At 39.5% G+C, this 16,807-nt stretch overlaps 1 protein-coding gene across 1 annotated transcript in view; it reads left to right on the plus strand.

The window, feature by feature from the left end:
- The first annotated feature begins 115 nt into the window (after positions 1–115).
- Positions 116–16,807, plus strand: part of ints7.S (integrator complex subunit 7 S homeolog) — a 33,509-nt gene continuing 16,817 nt past the window's right edge. Inside the window, 11 exon segments of the mRNA NM_001097081.1 lie at positions 116–226; positions 2,472–2,601; positions 3,200–3,346; positions 6,593–6,730; positions 6,903–6,949; positions 9,090–9,289; positions 11,065–11,187; positions 11,319–11,436; positions 12,305–12,439; positions 13,856–13,953; positions 15,229–15,468. Of these exon segments, the coding sequence (NP_001090550.1) occupies positions 127–226; positions 2,472–2,601; positions 3,200–3,346; positions 6,593–6,730; positions 6,903–6,949; positions 9,090–9,289; positions 11,065–11,187; positions 11,319–11,436; positions 12,305–12,439; positions 13,856–13,953; positions 15,229–15,468 (1,476 nt within the window). The 5' untranslated portion in view covers positions 116–126.

Here is a 16,807-nt window from a genome sequence, read left to right on the forward strand (position 1 = left end):
AGTTTAAGAGAGTGGGCAGCGGTAATGCGCATGCGCCGTGAGCTATCATGGCGGCCTCATAGTGTGAATGGGATATTTTTGTAGTGTGGATATTGAGACAGGAAGGCATTTTTCTAGCAAACTAACATGGCGTCTGGCGGAGCTGCCACTAGGGCCTTCTTGGCCGATGCTGGGCACGGGGAACAGGAGCTGGATGCCAACTCGGCGCTAATGGAGCTGGACAAAGGTATCGCTGATTGAGAGGCGTTAGAACTGTACTGGCACTGCCTTAGCGTTAATAGCGCTTTTAGTTTCGGCTCAGTTTCTGCTCGTGTGAGGATCCCTCGATATGGGGAGGGGGGATACATTTCTGCTTGAGTTGGCGGTGGTCACGGAGTAACATCCTCTTCCTTCCGTGATGAGCCTCTTTCCCAGTCTAACCGCGCTTAGTTAAAGGGAAACTCCGGCTTCTAAACCAAAATAATGAAAAGGCCCACACAGCGCAGAAACCGCAGATATACCCATCACAGTTATCTGTTTCTTCAAAAAGTATGAATATATGCCATTGTCTATGCTGGAACTATATAACCCACAATCAATGCATTGCACTGTGATGTTCCTTTCCTTATTGAAATCATGTGTGCAGGGAATTGTGGGGTTTGGAGGATGCAGGCTGACAGATGGCTGTTCATACAAAGTAGTCAGACAGCTCAGCAAAGTAGTCAGACAGATCAACAGGGGGCTAGGCTTAGGCAGCACCGGATTTGCAACTACTGCTCCCCTAGGCCAGCTGCCTCCTGTGCACCCTACCCCTGATGTGTGTGCGCACGCGAATACTGTTGCGCACAAGAGCACCAGCGCTCCTACACATGCGAACACCAGCGCACTCAGGAGCAATCCTGGCCCTCCACCGCCTGAGGCAGCAGTTGCTGCTGCCCCCCCTCCTCCGGAAATTCGCTCTTAAAGTACCAGGAGCAGCATTTTTGCTGCCCCTGGTACCTAGTGGGGCGTTGCCGCCTGAGGCGACAGCCTCAACTTGCCTCATTGGCGAAGCACCCCTGATCACACTCATGCCCCTTAACCCCAGCTCACATTGAGATTTACCTGTTCAGCCTGCTGGTCCCACTGTAATTCTGCTCCGGGTTTCCTGTAGGAACCCGAAAATACAGATGCGGCTGGGCGGCATGCCGCCTGTACAAATGTGCCGCCCTAGGCCCGGGCCTTTGGGGCCTTGCCATAAATCCGGGCCTGGGCTCAAGGAACTTTCCAAAACCATTACAAATCATAAATAGTCTGCATATTTTTTAATTGATGTATATTGCAAAGTTGCTTGAATTTGTTTACTTTTCAAAAAGCTTGAGTTATGTTTTTGTGGAGTTTCCGTTTAAGCGTGTGTATGGGGTCCCTAACATGACAGGGAGTTCCGCCTTGTGTGCAGATCACAACGTGAGTGGCCATTCCTCTCTCTCTCTGGCGTGCAGGGGCCCGTGCTTTCCCTTAGGGGGCCAGTGTTTATTTGGGCTGTTGACACGCGTGACCAAACTGCACTAATACCTCACCTGTTGCCTTACAGCTTCATCTGTCAGATTTTGAGGAACTCTGTTGTGGTGACCCTCGTTAAAGGGGTTGTTCACCTTTAAATTAATTTTTAGTATGATATAGAGAGTGAAATTCTGAGACAATTTGCAATTGGTTTTCATTTGTGGTTTTTGAGTTATTTAGCTTTTTATTCAGCAGCTCTCCAGTTTGCAGTTTCAGCCTGATTTTAATAAGAGACTGGAATATGAATAGGAGAGGCCTGAATAGAAAGATGAGCAATAAAGAGTAGAAATAACAATAAATGTGTAGCCTTAAAGAACAGGGGGTTCAGTGACCCCCATTTGAAAGCTGGAAAGGGTCAGAAGAAGGTGAACCATTCAAAAACTATAGAAAAAAAGACCAATTGAAAAGTTGCTCAGAATTAGCCATTCTGTAACAGACTAAAAGTTAACTTAAAGGTGGACCACCTTTAAAGGGAAACTGTTGCAAAACTTAAAACTGAATATAAGCTTCATCATATTGAAATGAGAAATATTATAAACATAATCAATTAAACAGTCTGTGCAGTATCCAAAATAATCAATTTAGTCTTTGCTGTCCTCCTCAGCATATATCTCTCTCTAGCCTCCATGAAAGAAGTAGATGTCAGATTTTGTTTGGCAAATCTAATATCTCTTATTTTTTGGGTTTTACTTTCCTAGCAAGCGCATTTAAATAATTGATTCTAGTACAAACAAACTAATCAGACCAAAATCCTGCAGGTAGAGAGACAGGATTTCTGGGGTTTTTTTTGTGAGCCCTATTACATTTATGCAAAAGGAGCAACCCCCTCACATCTATATTTGACCTAGCCCCCCTTCACACTGTACAGTTTATATGTAAAATTATTCTCTTTCATCCACTTCATGCTATACACCAGTGTAAACTTAATTTTATCATTTTTGATTTTTCAGGATTGCGATCTGGAAAGCTTGGTGAGCAGTGTGAGGCCGTGGTCCGTTTCCCAAGGTTATTTCAGAAATATCCTTTTCCCATTCTCATCAATTCCGCTTTCCTGAAGCTGGCAGACGTGTTCCGAGTGGGGTACGTGCTGTATGACACATTTCAGTTTAGTAGGCCTTTACTGAATTAATTTCCCTCTGTGTGAAACGTGGACAAATAAAACAATCACATGATGCTGAAAAAGGAGGATCAAGCATGAATTACCAGTAAATATGCCCCTGTTATTCTAGTTCATTTTTTAACATGATTTGCTGGCACAATTCAACCAATCGGATCAATTACATTCAAATGAAGCTAGAAAGAAAGAGCATGCAGAGTCGAGCTTCATACCTGAACTTCCTTCTTCAGCTTCCTGTATGTTGAAAGAGGCACAGGGTCAATGACCCCCTCCCTGATGTGGAGTAAGAAACTTTTTCAGATAGTTGGTGTGCTGCTTAATCCATATTTTATCCAGTGTTAATGAAATAAAGACTTGTTTGGAAAATGCTTTTAATGCCAGAGGATATTTGGACACTTTCGGAAAGTGAAGACAATTTGGCCTCTATTTCATTGAATTCTGAGGACTTGTTGCTCTGATTAAGATCAGTGGGGCTGATCAAAGAAACAAATTATATTTATTGATAGATAAGTCTCTGCGCTAATAACATTTAGCATGATTTCTCGTTTTGTTTTTTTGCAGGAATAATTTCCTCAGACTCTGTGTACTGAAAGTTACCCAACAGAGTGAGAAGCATTTAGAGAAAATCCTGAATGTCGATGAGTTTGTGAAAAGAATTTTCTCCGTTATTCACAGCAATGATCCGGTTGCCAGAGCGATAACACTACGGTAAGTAACATTCTAACAATGGCAACATTCTAACAATGGCAACATTCTAACAATGGCAACATTCTACAACGGTTTTCAGCCAAGGGGGAAGCGTAAGTTTAAAAGGAAGTGTGAGTTTTATAACTACATGAAATATATGACTGGATCCAGTAATCTGAATGTTAACCTGAACCACAAAAGCACGTGTTAGTCTTTGGGTCATATGTTGGATGTTGCTTGTTGAGTCAATGGAAATCGTATGGGGAAAAAAAGGGCACTTTTTGCTTTTTTGATAATACTTAAAGGAGTAGTTCACCCTTATATCAACTTGTAATATGAAGTAGGCTAGAAATGTTGTACATTATTTTTTGGGTTTCTGTACCAGCCCAAGGCAACCAGAGCCCTAAAACAGTAAAGATCTGTGTCTCTAAAGATGTCCCAGTAGCTCCCCATCTTCTTTTCTTACTGAACTTAGGGACCCACTCACAATATACAGTACAAATAGAATATAAATGTCACAATATAAGGCTGATTAGTAATTAATACAGATAATTATTACATGGCAGCATAGAAACCAGTGCAGCTAGCATCAGGATCTAATAATCAGACCTGTAGCATCAGCTTATATAACGGACAAATCTCATTTTCTGCTGGATAATTTAACGACCCCATAGCTTTGCTTCTCAACAGCTGCTCAGAGCCCACTGAGCATGTGAGGGTCACAGACACTTTCCAAGATGGTGACCCCCTGTGACAAGTTTGAAGTCCTGGATCATTGCTGAAATTTTAGGCTGGTGCAACAAGTTCATGATATAAAATATGGCATTTTTAACCATATTCATTCTTACGGTTTAGTTCTCCTTTAATAACATTGAAAGTTGACTTAATGGTGATTGTTTTGACGGGGCTGGGGAGGGGAACTGCAGGAAAGAAGTACTTCATTGTTGATCTCCCAGGAAGGCTCATACACTGTTCCTATCTGATGTGAATCACAAGTAGGCAGTTGTTTAAGTTTTGTAATGGGCCTTGTGCCCACAGGCCAAATTACTTATTAGACCTACTTGCTGCAAGGTTCTTGAGTAACTCCCTTAGCTGACACGCCCCTCTGTGGTTTTTTTCCTGTAAGGGACTGCAGCCATACTTTGAACAACTTTCAGGTATTAAATACGTACTCTAATCCCACAACGATGCATAGATAATCTAAGGCCTATGTTTACAGCTTCGTGGTCTCCAAACATCTGCAGTGGGAACATAAGAATGACACTAGCAGCTGTCTGTGGGCTGTATTAAAATAAAAGCTGAATCCTATTAACCTTGCTCCTATCCCTTTCTCTCTTCACTGAATTAATAGATGATATTGATTTCATTCATTCAAAGGCAGCAGAGGGTTAATAACAGTAAATGCAGACTCACAGCGAGAGGCCCCTTCAATAATGTTTACTAAACTAATATTTGCACAGGTTACTGTCGCCTTCTTAAGGACACCTGTTTGCAGCCCCATGCTAACTGTCTAGGCTGCAATACAACTATATCTCTCTTATTTAATAGAGAATTATCCATGCTATAGCTTAGCCCAAAGGAATTGTTCAGTATAAAAATAAAAATCTCAGTAAGTCGAGTGACTGGATGTCTAACAGTACAGAACACTACTTCCTGCTTTGCAGCACTCTTGATTTCTACAAATTGGTTACCAGTCAGTTACCAGCCAGTCGGTCAGTAACCAATCGGGACTTTTTTTTATTTTGCACAGTCTATCTATTTAACCAGTTTTTTTTTTTTTTTTTACACTGAACTGTGCCTTTAAGAAAGAGCATCACTCTGATTGGGAATTGATGTTATTTATTATAACATACAGGGAATATTTGCTGTTGAATATAATTATATATTATTATAATAACAGGGAATTTCTGCTAGTGAAGGGGATATAAAACTCTTGTTTCACTGAGCAAAACCAAGCATTACACCCCTGATATCCACATTGAATTCTGCTTCAGTTGTTTTTCTCATTCCCCCGTGTGCACTTCTACACCCCACCCCTTAATTGTTTTATAACGTAGTGAACAAACGCAAGCAGCTGTAATGATATGCAGAGTTTGCCCACTACATTTATCCCCAAGCCCTTGTAAACCCCCCACACAAACGTGATTTCAATGGACATACTATAAAAACACAGACAAACAATTTTTTACACAGTTTTTGCTGCAAAACATGTTTCAATTCCTATTTGCACAAAAGGGGGCAATTTGTGAGAAAGACTGTTAGAGACAGTAAACATTCTGTTGCAGTTTACCACTATCTCTCATTCCATCCTTTTCACAAGTAAGTACAAGAAGCTTGTCCATGTTTGCAAGAGAATTAAAAGGCTAAATTGAGCTGGCCATACACATGCAGCATGCGGGAAATCCCAGATAGATATCTGGTCAAAAATTCAGCCAGATGTCTACTCAGCAGGTTTGGAAATCCTGTCTGGCGGGCACCACATTGGAGTGTTGATGCAGGCCGCTCCAGACTGGCATGCAAAGATACCTATTGTGCTCTGATCATTGGCCCCAGAGCCAAAATATTGGGTCATCTTAATTTGTCCCATAAGGTAGGTGGCCAGGCCAGCTGGGCAAATAGGTCACCAGCCAATCGGGTCACCAGCCAAGCGGATTTTATGGGGTTATATATCAAATTCAGAAAATCTGATTCTTTTCCGAAATCTACTCCAACCAAATCCGCACAGGTTATTTCCCCTTATTTATCAATAAATCTCCTGAAAAAAACTTTGAAAAATTTGAAACGTATGAATTTTTAGTATTTTACACCCGAAAACAATAAAATCTTCGGATTATTGCACAAAACCCAGCAGATCAGGATATCTTCGGGACTTCTACCATTGACTTGTGTAAAGCCTCAGCAGGTCCGAGATGCCGGATTTTAGTATTCTGACTTTTTCCATCCTCGGGTTATAATAAATCCCGAAAAATTCTGGGTTTTTTTCCACTAAAAATTCAGATTTTATAGTAAAAAAAAAAAAAAAAAACTCAAGTTTTTAGAGTTTTCCAACTTAAATAAAAAAAATCCTTAGTGTCTATGGCCACCTCCATATCTGCAGCATCTTATAAATGTGACCATACACTTTAATATCTGCTCGTAAGCTATTGAGGAGTTATTGCAAGCAAAGAAATGAATGAACATACATATTTTGCACATTTCCAAAACTCGCATGGATTAAAGCCAACTTGTATTTCTGTCTCTATATCCAAACATTTGTTGTTATTGCAGGATGCTGGGCAGTATGGCCTCTATAATACCTGATCGCAAAAATGCTCATCACAATATACGGCAGAGTTTAGATTCACATGATAACGTTGAAGTTGAAGCTGCCATCTTTGCTGCCGCTAACTTCTCTGCTCAGTCAAAGTAGGTGATTTTTTGTACTCTCAGAATACTGGGTCACTACTGGAAACCAGCAGCCAAGCTATATTATGGAGAATCGCTAGTGATTTGACTATTGCATAGATGCAACAACCTAGTTGACCACCCACACCTAGTTAACCATCTCATTTTTCTTTCTTTTTTCCCTCACCTCTAGGGACTTTGCTGCTGGGATCTGTAACAAAATTGCTGAAATGATCCAAGGTATAAATTTTGTATTCCGTTTGTTTCGTTCTGATCTTATGGCCGTAGCACTGTAAAAGTAAAAGCACAAATGTGCAAAATAGATTCTTCAATTGGTTTGTATGATTCTTCTCCACTGACCCTTCGTTGAATGCGTATTGCGCTAAACGTGATTCATTCAATTGAAAGAGATGGAGCTTAACTTATCAGTTGACAGCTTCCTGACACATAGGGGCAGATTTATCAAAGGTCAAGGTGAATTTTCGAATGAAAAAAAATTCTAATTTCGAGCTGTTTTTGGTGTACTTAGACTAGGGAATAGTCCAAATTCGATTTGAATTTGAAAAAAATTAAAAAATTCAAATATCGAAATTTATTATGTACTTTCTCTACATCTTAAACCTGCCAAATTGCTGTTTTAGCCTATGGGGGACCTCCTAGAACCTACTTAGAGTCAATTGGTGGACTCAAATTGAATTCGGCCGAATACGGATCTATTCGAACGTAAACGGACCTATTCGATCAAAAAAAAAAAAAAAAAACCTTCAGCTTAATTTGGGTTGGTCTTTTTGAATTTGAAATTCGACCCTTGATAAATATGTCCCATAGGGTTCCATTAAACACCTACATCACATAGTTCAGGCAATCTGACCTAACTGCTTAAAGGGGTTGTTCACCTTCCAAACACTTTTTTTCAGTTCAGTTGTTTTCAGATTGTTCACTAGAAATAGACTTTTTTCAACAACTTTGTATCTTGAATTTTTTACCATTTCCCAACTTTTAAGTTTAAAGTTTAATGTTCGTGTCTCGGGGGTTTCAGTCTGACAGCTCAGTGATCCCGGAGCAGCTGAACTGTTACAATTTGCTACATTATTTGATACAATTAGTTGAAACATTTCTCAGCAGTATCTGTGGAGTATTAGGAACTATTGTATCAATTCTAACAGCTGCCTTTAATGAAACTAAGGGATTCTGCTCAGCAGGGACAAAGATAAGAAATGTATCAACTAAATGTATCCATTTAAAACAGTTAGAGTCAAACCTCCCCCCTCCAGTCCTGCTTTAGAGATATAAAATGAAACTTTATATTAATCTTCAATATTAGAAAAACTGTCACAAATAGAAAGTAAGTTGAAAATAAATTGGAAAAAATCTTTATTTCTGGTGAACAATCTGAAACCAACTGAACTGAAAAAAAAGTGTTTGAAGTTGAACAACCCCTTTAAAGGAGAACTAAAGCCTAACTAGAGAAGTAGGTAGAAATGTTGTATACTATTTTATAGGCTTCTGTACCAGCCCAAGGCAACCACAGCCCTTTAGCAGTAAAGATCTGTGTCTCCAAAGATGCCCCAGTAGCTCCCCATCTTCTTTTCTGCTGATTCACTGCACATGCTCTGTGCTGCTGTCACTTACTGAGCTTAGGGACCCACTTACAATATACAGTACATATAGAATAGAAATGTCACAATATAAGGCTGATTAGTAATTAATACAGATAATTAATTTCCATGGCAGCACAGAAACCAGTGCAATTAGCATCAGAATTTAATAATCAGCCCTGTAGCATCAGCTTATATTACAGACCAACCTCATTTTCTGCTGGATAATTAGTGACAACCCCTAAGCTTAGCTTCTCAACAGCTGCTCAGAGCCCACTGAGCATGTGAGTGTCACAGACACTTTCCAAGATGGTGACCCCCTGTGACAAGTTTGAAGTCCTGGATCATTGCTGCTATTGACAAGCTGAAACTTTAGGCTGGTGCAATAAGTTCAGTATATAAAATATGGCATTTTTAACCATTCGTTTTAAGAGTTTAGTTCTCCTTTAAACACACCACCCTGTGTGTGGCCAAGTCTCCTTTTATCTGCAGACATTGGGTTCTTGTTGCAGACTTGCTGTAAGATGCCATAGACCGTCAATAGCTATTGGGCTTTGGAGGCTGTTTGGTCATTTATGTACTTGAAATGCCAGGGCCTATTTTGAATCCCAGTCCAGACCTGTATGTAGCTGTGGACATCCATCCCTGTATAAGACCTGTACTTTCTCAATGTCCTTAGTTGCTGCTGGCCATCTTATTGCTTGTAGAAAAAATAAATATGTTGTTGAATAAATCCAAATGTTATTAATTGCCATATTTACTGTATTGTTATTGTGTTTCAGGATTGGCTACTCCAGTTGATCTGAAATTAAAGCTGATCCCTATTCTCCAGCATATGCACCATGATGCAATTATGGCCTCCAACAGTCGACGGCTTCTTCAGCAATTGGTAGCATCATATCCTTCTACCAAGATGGTTATTGTGACTTTACACACCTTCACCTTGCTAGCAGCATCCTCCTTGGTGGATATACCCAAACAGGTATTTAACACAGTCTGCTGTTTCTTGAGCAAATATAACCTACTCATAAACAGGGGTTATATATGTATATGTATTTGTATTATAAATATGTATGGGTATATGTTATACTCCAGAACATCAAAACAATATGCTCTGCGCATTGTCTGTGAATTAACAAAACAAATATCCAAATTATATGTCAGTTGCATTGGATAATAACTAGTCAGTGTATCCATCTTCTGTAGAAAAGTAGCAAAAACCCTAAGGCAACGTGTTCCAAATCCTGTCCGGTAAATGCTTTCCCCAAGGTGGTTAAAAAAAAATAGAATGCAGTGGCTTTGTGCATTCAGCATGTGACATAATGTATGTTATTGTGTTCAACTTTCTTAAAGAAGCCCAGAATTTGACCAGGTTATTCTTAACTCATAGTTACAGATAAACAGAAACATTATCTGCAATTGACAGCAAATAAACACTTAACCCAAATCTCCCCCTAACTGGGCTTTTGGCTGGGCCCCCTTAGTTCATAAGGTTACAGTTCTATAGAAACATTGGGGTAACAGTCACCCTGCTATAGTTCCAGGGGTACCCAGGGCATAAATAAGCACTCACCCCAAATCTCCCCCTAACTGGCCAAATCATTTCCTAAGTAAATACACTATGTGAAAGTTCAAGAAAACTGATTTTTAAAACAGTTAGAATTGTTTGTATAATGTAAATGATCAGCTCACTATACCTTCTGCAAGATCTCCCCTATCTCCCCTGCAGTTCTAGCTGAGGCAGCCATCTTGGATTTCACTGGCTCCTCCTACCTATATCTTCCCAGCCAGCTCTGAAATCTCGCACATGCTCAGTTGAAATTCCTTGTTGCTTATCAACCCTTCTGAGCTATTTTCAAATCAGCCAAACCTGTGTGTTAGCTGCTGTTCAGTAGTGCTGCCACCTGCTGGAAGTTAGTGTGTGCCCCTCATTTGCATAATAACATCACCAGCAGGGGACAAGAGAGGGAAATCTTGTGATACTTCTAGTGGAGGAGTTTACTTAAACAAGGCATTCTGGGTAGAATACTCAAAGCATTGTTACAATCTGAGCATGCTCCTGAAATTTGCATATTAGAGTCTCAGTATGGCCTCCCTCAGTGAAAGAACCCATTTGACAAAGTAAGGGATTTTTAAAAACCTGCCGTTATTTTCAAAAAACTATAAATGTAGTTTGGTTAAACGTGTTTATGTTGTACTGGTCAGATTGTTAATATGTGTTTGATTTTGGCTGTGATAGGTGCCCTTTAATATTTGGAGAGAAACATTTTTTTTTAATTGGGGTTCTGTACATTACAATGAAGTGATTGTGTTGAAAAAAGACTTTAGTTCCTCACATTTTTATGCAATCTTTTTGTTCATCCCACTGAATTAAAGCTGAAAGTCTGCAGTTCAACTGCATCTGAGTTGTTTCATTTAAAATTCATTGTGGTAATGTACTGAAACAAAATTAGAATATTTATGGACCTAGCTGTAGATATTGATATTTTGAAACAATTTGCTGTTGGTCATCTCCTACACATTTTTCAGTCTGACAGGGAAATTGGGACCCTACAAATCATGTAATAGACCAAAAGCAAATTGCCTTATACTCTCCCTGTTTACGGAATATTAGTAGTTAATTTAAAAGCAAATATCTACTTTAACACCAATGCTTAACCTAACTGCCTGTAATAGCAATGTTTCAATAGGATCCCGGCAATTATTTATTTTATTTATTCATTTATTTATTTATTCATTCATTCATTTATTTTTCAGGTTCAGCTTTTGTTGCAGTACCTAAAGACTGATCCCAGGAAAGCAGTAAAGAGACTTGCTATTCAGGATCTGAAATTACTGGCTAATAAAACACCCCACACGTGGAGCCGAGACAATATTCAGGTGTGTGGGTTTTCTTTTGCTCTAGTCTAGACTATATAGGGCTTTCCAAGCATTATCAAATTGTTTGCATTGTCATTTTTCTCTGCATTATACCCATTCTTCAATAGTTCCCTCTCTGTGTTACATTGCAGGATCTATGTGAATGTGCTTTGCAAACACCATATGATAGCCTGAAACTCGGCATGCTCTCTGTTCTCTCCACACTGTCATCAAGTGTTGCCATCAAGCAGTATTTCAGTGCTGTTCCAGGTAAATCTGGTATTTGGGAACCAAATGTAATTGCATTATGGAGTTGTGCAGGCCAAGCTGCAGGCCATTGTTTTTTTGCACTACATAATAATGGCTAGATGCAGATTAGCATAAGCAAATGTTTTTGTTGTTATACTTGTCCTAGACCAATCAAAGCTTGCTGTTTTTTTGCTCTTTAACTAAATGTTTGGAGAAATTTGTTGTCACTTTTTTGGATTTCTTTTGCAGAACATGTTGTGCTATTATGTGAAATTGACAAGTCTTTTAAAAATTAACCAAATATGTATTACTGATATAAAGAGGAAAATTGCCAGCACATTGTTTGCCTTTAAAAATAATTATTACAAAAAAATGAGGCGTTGGTACCACACTTTGGCAGATATATGCTTAAAAGCTCCCTGCTTTCTCACTAGAGATTCTGAGTTGAGAGTAAGTGCACTGCTGGTCTTACTACTCAGTCACACTGTTTGCTGGGGGACTTGATTTTAAATGCACTACTTACTTAGAATGCTAATGGATAGTGTAGGACAATGAGGGATATTGACTTGGCACATGAGCTTACATATTTTGGCCTAAGAGTGGTACTATAACCTCATTTTTTGTAATAATTATTTTTAAAGGCAAACTCTGCGCTGACAATTTTTCTCTTTGTGTCCAAATATTGGCTTTTTATCATTTATAGCAGCTGGTTAACTCCAGATTTTGGGTTAGATGGAGCGCTGGCACAAGGGTGTTTGTTTCTAGCAGCTGGTCAACACCACAGCATGGGTCAGACCGATAGCTGCTGATTTCTTTCTGTGTTTCATGTATTTCTGATGTGCCTATTTATTTGTAGAAGTCGTTATTCAGGAGACTTTCTTTCTTTTAGGCACAAAGGCAAATGCATCAAGGTATTCGGATCTGATTAAACTTGCACAGGAGTGCAGCTACCATAGCAACCGTGGCATTGCTGCTCATGGAGTCACCGTGCTCACCAACATTGTATCTTCTTGTCAGGATATAGGTAAACCCACTTGCTACTGTTGCTCTGTAACAAAATGCCTTTTATACATACTTATAGTATTAATAAAATGCCTTTTTATACATACAAGTAACTTTTAAAAGTACAAGATTTGTATATTCAGTTAAACTTGTAAAAAGTTAATCTAAACTGTTAAAATTTTGCAATATTTAGTTGATAAATTTCTCAGCAGTATCTGTGGAATATTAGCAACTATTGTATCAATTCTTACAGCTGCCCTTAGGGCAGAGACCCTGAAATTTGGATAGATGTCGCCTCTTCTTTGGGGCAATTCGGAAAATGAAAATGAAACGCTCCCAGTGCCATCCCGTCGAAAATTTTTATTCTAGCTGGCGGGGAGACAGTTTGGGGAAACTAGTCGCCCCGAAGAAGAAGTCGCTGGGCGACTGATCTCCCTGAATTGCAGCATGTCTCTGCCCTTAATGGAACTCGGGGATTCTGCTCAGCAGGGACAAAGATTAGAAATGTATCAATTTAGAACAGTTTAAAGAGTCGCAACCCCCCCCCCCCTTCCCAGAGCTGCTTTAGAAAGATGAAAAATTAGATGTACACTTCATAATAAAAAAAACGGTCACACATAGAAAATAGAAAGTATCTGGAAAAAGTCTTTATGTCTGGTGATCTATCTGAAACCAACTGAACTGAAAAAAGTGTTGGAAGGTGAATAACCCTTTAAGCAGTTGAATATAGCTGTGTTGTAAATCTCATAAATGCTGCAAAATAATAAGGGTTGAAGCAGTACCACCTAGTGGTAATACAGACGATTAACTTATATGCTCATCTAATAGCTAGTAACTGATAATTAAATAGGCTTGTGTTGTTTACACCCAAAAAACAAGAAGTATGTGTCCCTTTGTACATTTTGTTTGGTGGTATTTCTCATGTACAGAGGAGTTTACACTACAAACACTTACAGAGCATAGCGGTACAGGTATGGGACTTACAAAGCATAGAGGTACAGGAATGGGACCTGTTATCCAGAATGCTAGGGACCTGGAGCTTTCTGGATAATGGATCTTTCTGTAATTTGGCTCTTCATACCACAAGTCTACTAGAAAATCATGTAAATATTAAATAAACCCAATAGGCTGGTTTTGCTTCCAATAAGGATTAATTATATCTTAGTTTGGATCAAGTACAAGCTACTGTTTTATTATTACAGACAGAAAATCATTTTTAAAAATTTGGATTATTTGATTATAACGGAGTCTATGGGAGATGTCCTTTCTGTAATTTGGATCTTTCTGGATAATGGGTTTCCAGATAACGAATTCCATACCTGTACTCGATATTGCTGGTTTTGGTAAACCTGAGCACAGAAAACAGAGGGTTTTAGTGACAAAGTTCTGATCATAAAATTATTTTATTAATAAATCTCCTGCTTTGCCATTTTTCTAGACAATCTGACGCTTGAGAAAGATGCTATCTATGGCCTTGAATCTCTCCTTGTTCTGTGTAGCCAAGAGAACAGTACAGGAGCCCAGGTAACACTGAAGGTATGTGTGTGCTGCCTTTTTAAAAACTGGCAACTCAGATTGTCTTGTAAATAAGATGCGAAATTGAGCTGTGATTCAAGGTGTTGTGAAGGTTAGGGCATACCGGTAATTCCATTTTGGCCAAAAGTTTGGGCGGAAGCAGTGAAGGCTGAGGGTTGCATGTATTGACATAGAATGCACATGGGTACAACAGTTGCAGGTTTGTTGGTGGGAAAATTGCTTATGTGTCATTATAACCTCACATGGACTGGCAATCGGTGGGTTCTGGCAAATGCCAGACGGGCTGCTGTAAGATGCCATAGAAAGTGACTGCACTTACTTGCATAGCTGGGCCCGTGCCATCAGTGAGCTGCAGATTTCGGAAGGGAGGGCTGGCTGGAGCTCCGATGACTGCTTCTTGCTTTGTGTGCTTTGATTCGCCATGAAGTATAAGTCCTGGTAAAGCCGTATGGTGATTGGATGGTTGAAGTTTGAACCTCCCCTCTACTTTATCCAATCGCCATCCGGCTTTACCGGGATTTACATTTCACTGGCGAATCAGAGCACAGGAAACTGAAGATACCGGCATCTGAGCTCCCAGGCTAAGGTAAGTGCAGTTTTCTTTTCTTCTTTTAACTTGTAGGGGCCCTGGCCAAATGTGTTTTTTTTTAAATAACTTGTAGGGGCCCTGGCCAAATGGTTTTTCTTTTAATAACTTGAAGGGGCCCTGGCCACTAATGCTTTTTTTTTTTTTTTTTTTTTTTTTTTTTAAATAACTTGTAAGGGGTCCTTGGCCACCAATGTTTTTTTTTTCTTTAACTTGTAGGGGGTCCTGGGCACCAAAGCTCTTTTTTTTTTTTTTAATTTGTAGGGGGGCAATTCATGTTTTAACGCTTGTCTTGTGTGACCCTCATACTGATGGGTGAGGGAGGGGTGGCGAAGGGGGCCCAGAAAATGTTGTTGTGTGGGGCACAGTGATTTCTGATGGCAACCCTGATGGTACTAGCAAGTACTTGAGAATCAGTGCTGTCAAATTTATAGTCTCCTGCAGGTAATTGGTTAATGTCACCATGTCCAATGATGCAGCCTGGATGAGTCATTGGCCCCTCTGGTGGCATCTAAAAACAATGTAAAATTCACATAAATGGATGTTTTATTTAAATTATTTCTGCCTTTGTATAATCTCACAATATCGGCTCTCCCTTATGCTTATATTCTGGCATGCGTTTAGACACACAATAGTAGCAAGAATCATTCCATCTCATATGTCTAATAGGACTGTGTTTGCATCTCCAGATTGCTTTATCATGCATGGTGAAGCTGGCAAAGTGCCGTCCCTATCTGAGCCAGTCAGTGGTGGAATCTCTCCTGACCCAGCTGCACAGTGCCCAGGACTCTGCCAGGATATTTATGTGCCATTGTCTGGCTTCTGTCGCTATGCAGCTTCCAGTCCTGGGGGATGGAATGCTGGGGGACCTCGTTGAACTCTACAAGCTGATTGGACGCTCCGCCACCGACAAGCAACAAGAACTTCTGGTGAGGAATCGAGCAGAGTCCTTGCTCTGTTTTAAGCTCACTTAGAAAACGGTGGTTGAATTTGATGGAAATTAAAGGAACAATGACAAAAAAAAAAAAATTTAAGTTAAAATATAATGTTCTGTTGCCCTGCACTGGTAAAACTGCTGAGTTTGTTTCAGAAACTCTTACTATAGTGGTAAATAAATAAACTGTTTATTCTGATTCTGTGTCAGAACAAAACATGCTATTTAACATGTGCCATTTAGCCCCATTTCAACATGAATGGCTGCCCCCATGGCTACACAGCAGCTTGTTTATATAAACTATAGTAGTACTTATTTGTTATCTACTGTGTATCCTGTGGTTGAATGGCTGTCCCCATGGCTACACAGCAGCAGCTTGTTTATGTAAACTATAGTAGTACTTTCTGTTATCTACTGTGTATCCTGTGCTTGAATGGCTGTCCCCATGGCTACACAGCAGCAGCTTGTTTATGTAAACTATAGTAGTACTTATCTGTTATCTACTGTGTATCCTGTGCTTGAATGGCTGCCCCCATGGCTACACAGCAGCTTGTTTATATAAACTATAGTAGTACTTATCTGTTATCTTCTGTGTATCCTGTGCTTGAATGGCTGCCCCCATGGCTACACAGCAGCTTGTTTATATAAACTATAGTAGTACTTATCTGTTCTCTACTGTGTATCCTGTGCTTGAATGGCTGCCCCCATGGCTACACAGCAGCTTGTTTATATAAACTATAGTAGTACTTATCTGTTCTCTACTGTGTATCCTGTGCTTGACTGGCTGCCCCCATAGCTACACAGCAGCTTGTTTATATAAACTATAGTAGTGCTTCTGAAGCAAACACACCAGTTTTATCAGTGCAGGGAAAAAGTACATTATATAGGTATGGGATCCATTATCTGGAAACCCATTCTCCAGAAAGCTCTGAATTACGGAAAGACTGCCTCCCATAGACGCCATTATAATCAAATAATCCAAATTTTTAAAAATGATTTCTTTTTTCTCTGTAATAATAAAATAGCTTGTACTTGATCCCAACTAAGATATAATTAATACTTATTGGGAACAGAATGAGCCTTTTTTCATGTTGCTGTTCCTTTTTTCAGCCTCATCTGCTATGTTACTTTTATTATCAACAGAAATACCTTCAGCCTAATAAAATATTGTAAACAATCTATATACAAGTGTTCAAACAAAAGATATCTGTAAATGACTGAGACCTCCGGATATTTCTCCTCTTTACTGTGCCTGGAATGTAAATCTGAACTAATTGCAGCTCTGTGCAGTTCCTGTGGATAAATGATGCCATTGGACTTGTTGGTTATCTTTA

This window comes from Xenopus laevis, chromosome 5S, assembly GCF_017654675.1.
Source record: "Xenopus laevis strain J_2021 chromosome 5S, Xenopus_laevis_v10.1, whole genome shotgun sequence".
Classification (NCBI taxonomy): Eukaryota; Metazoa; Chordata; class Amphibia; order Anura; family Pipidae; genus Xenopus; species Xenopus laevis.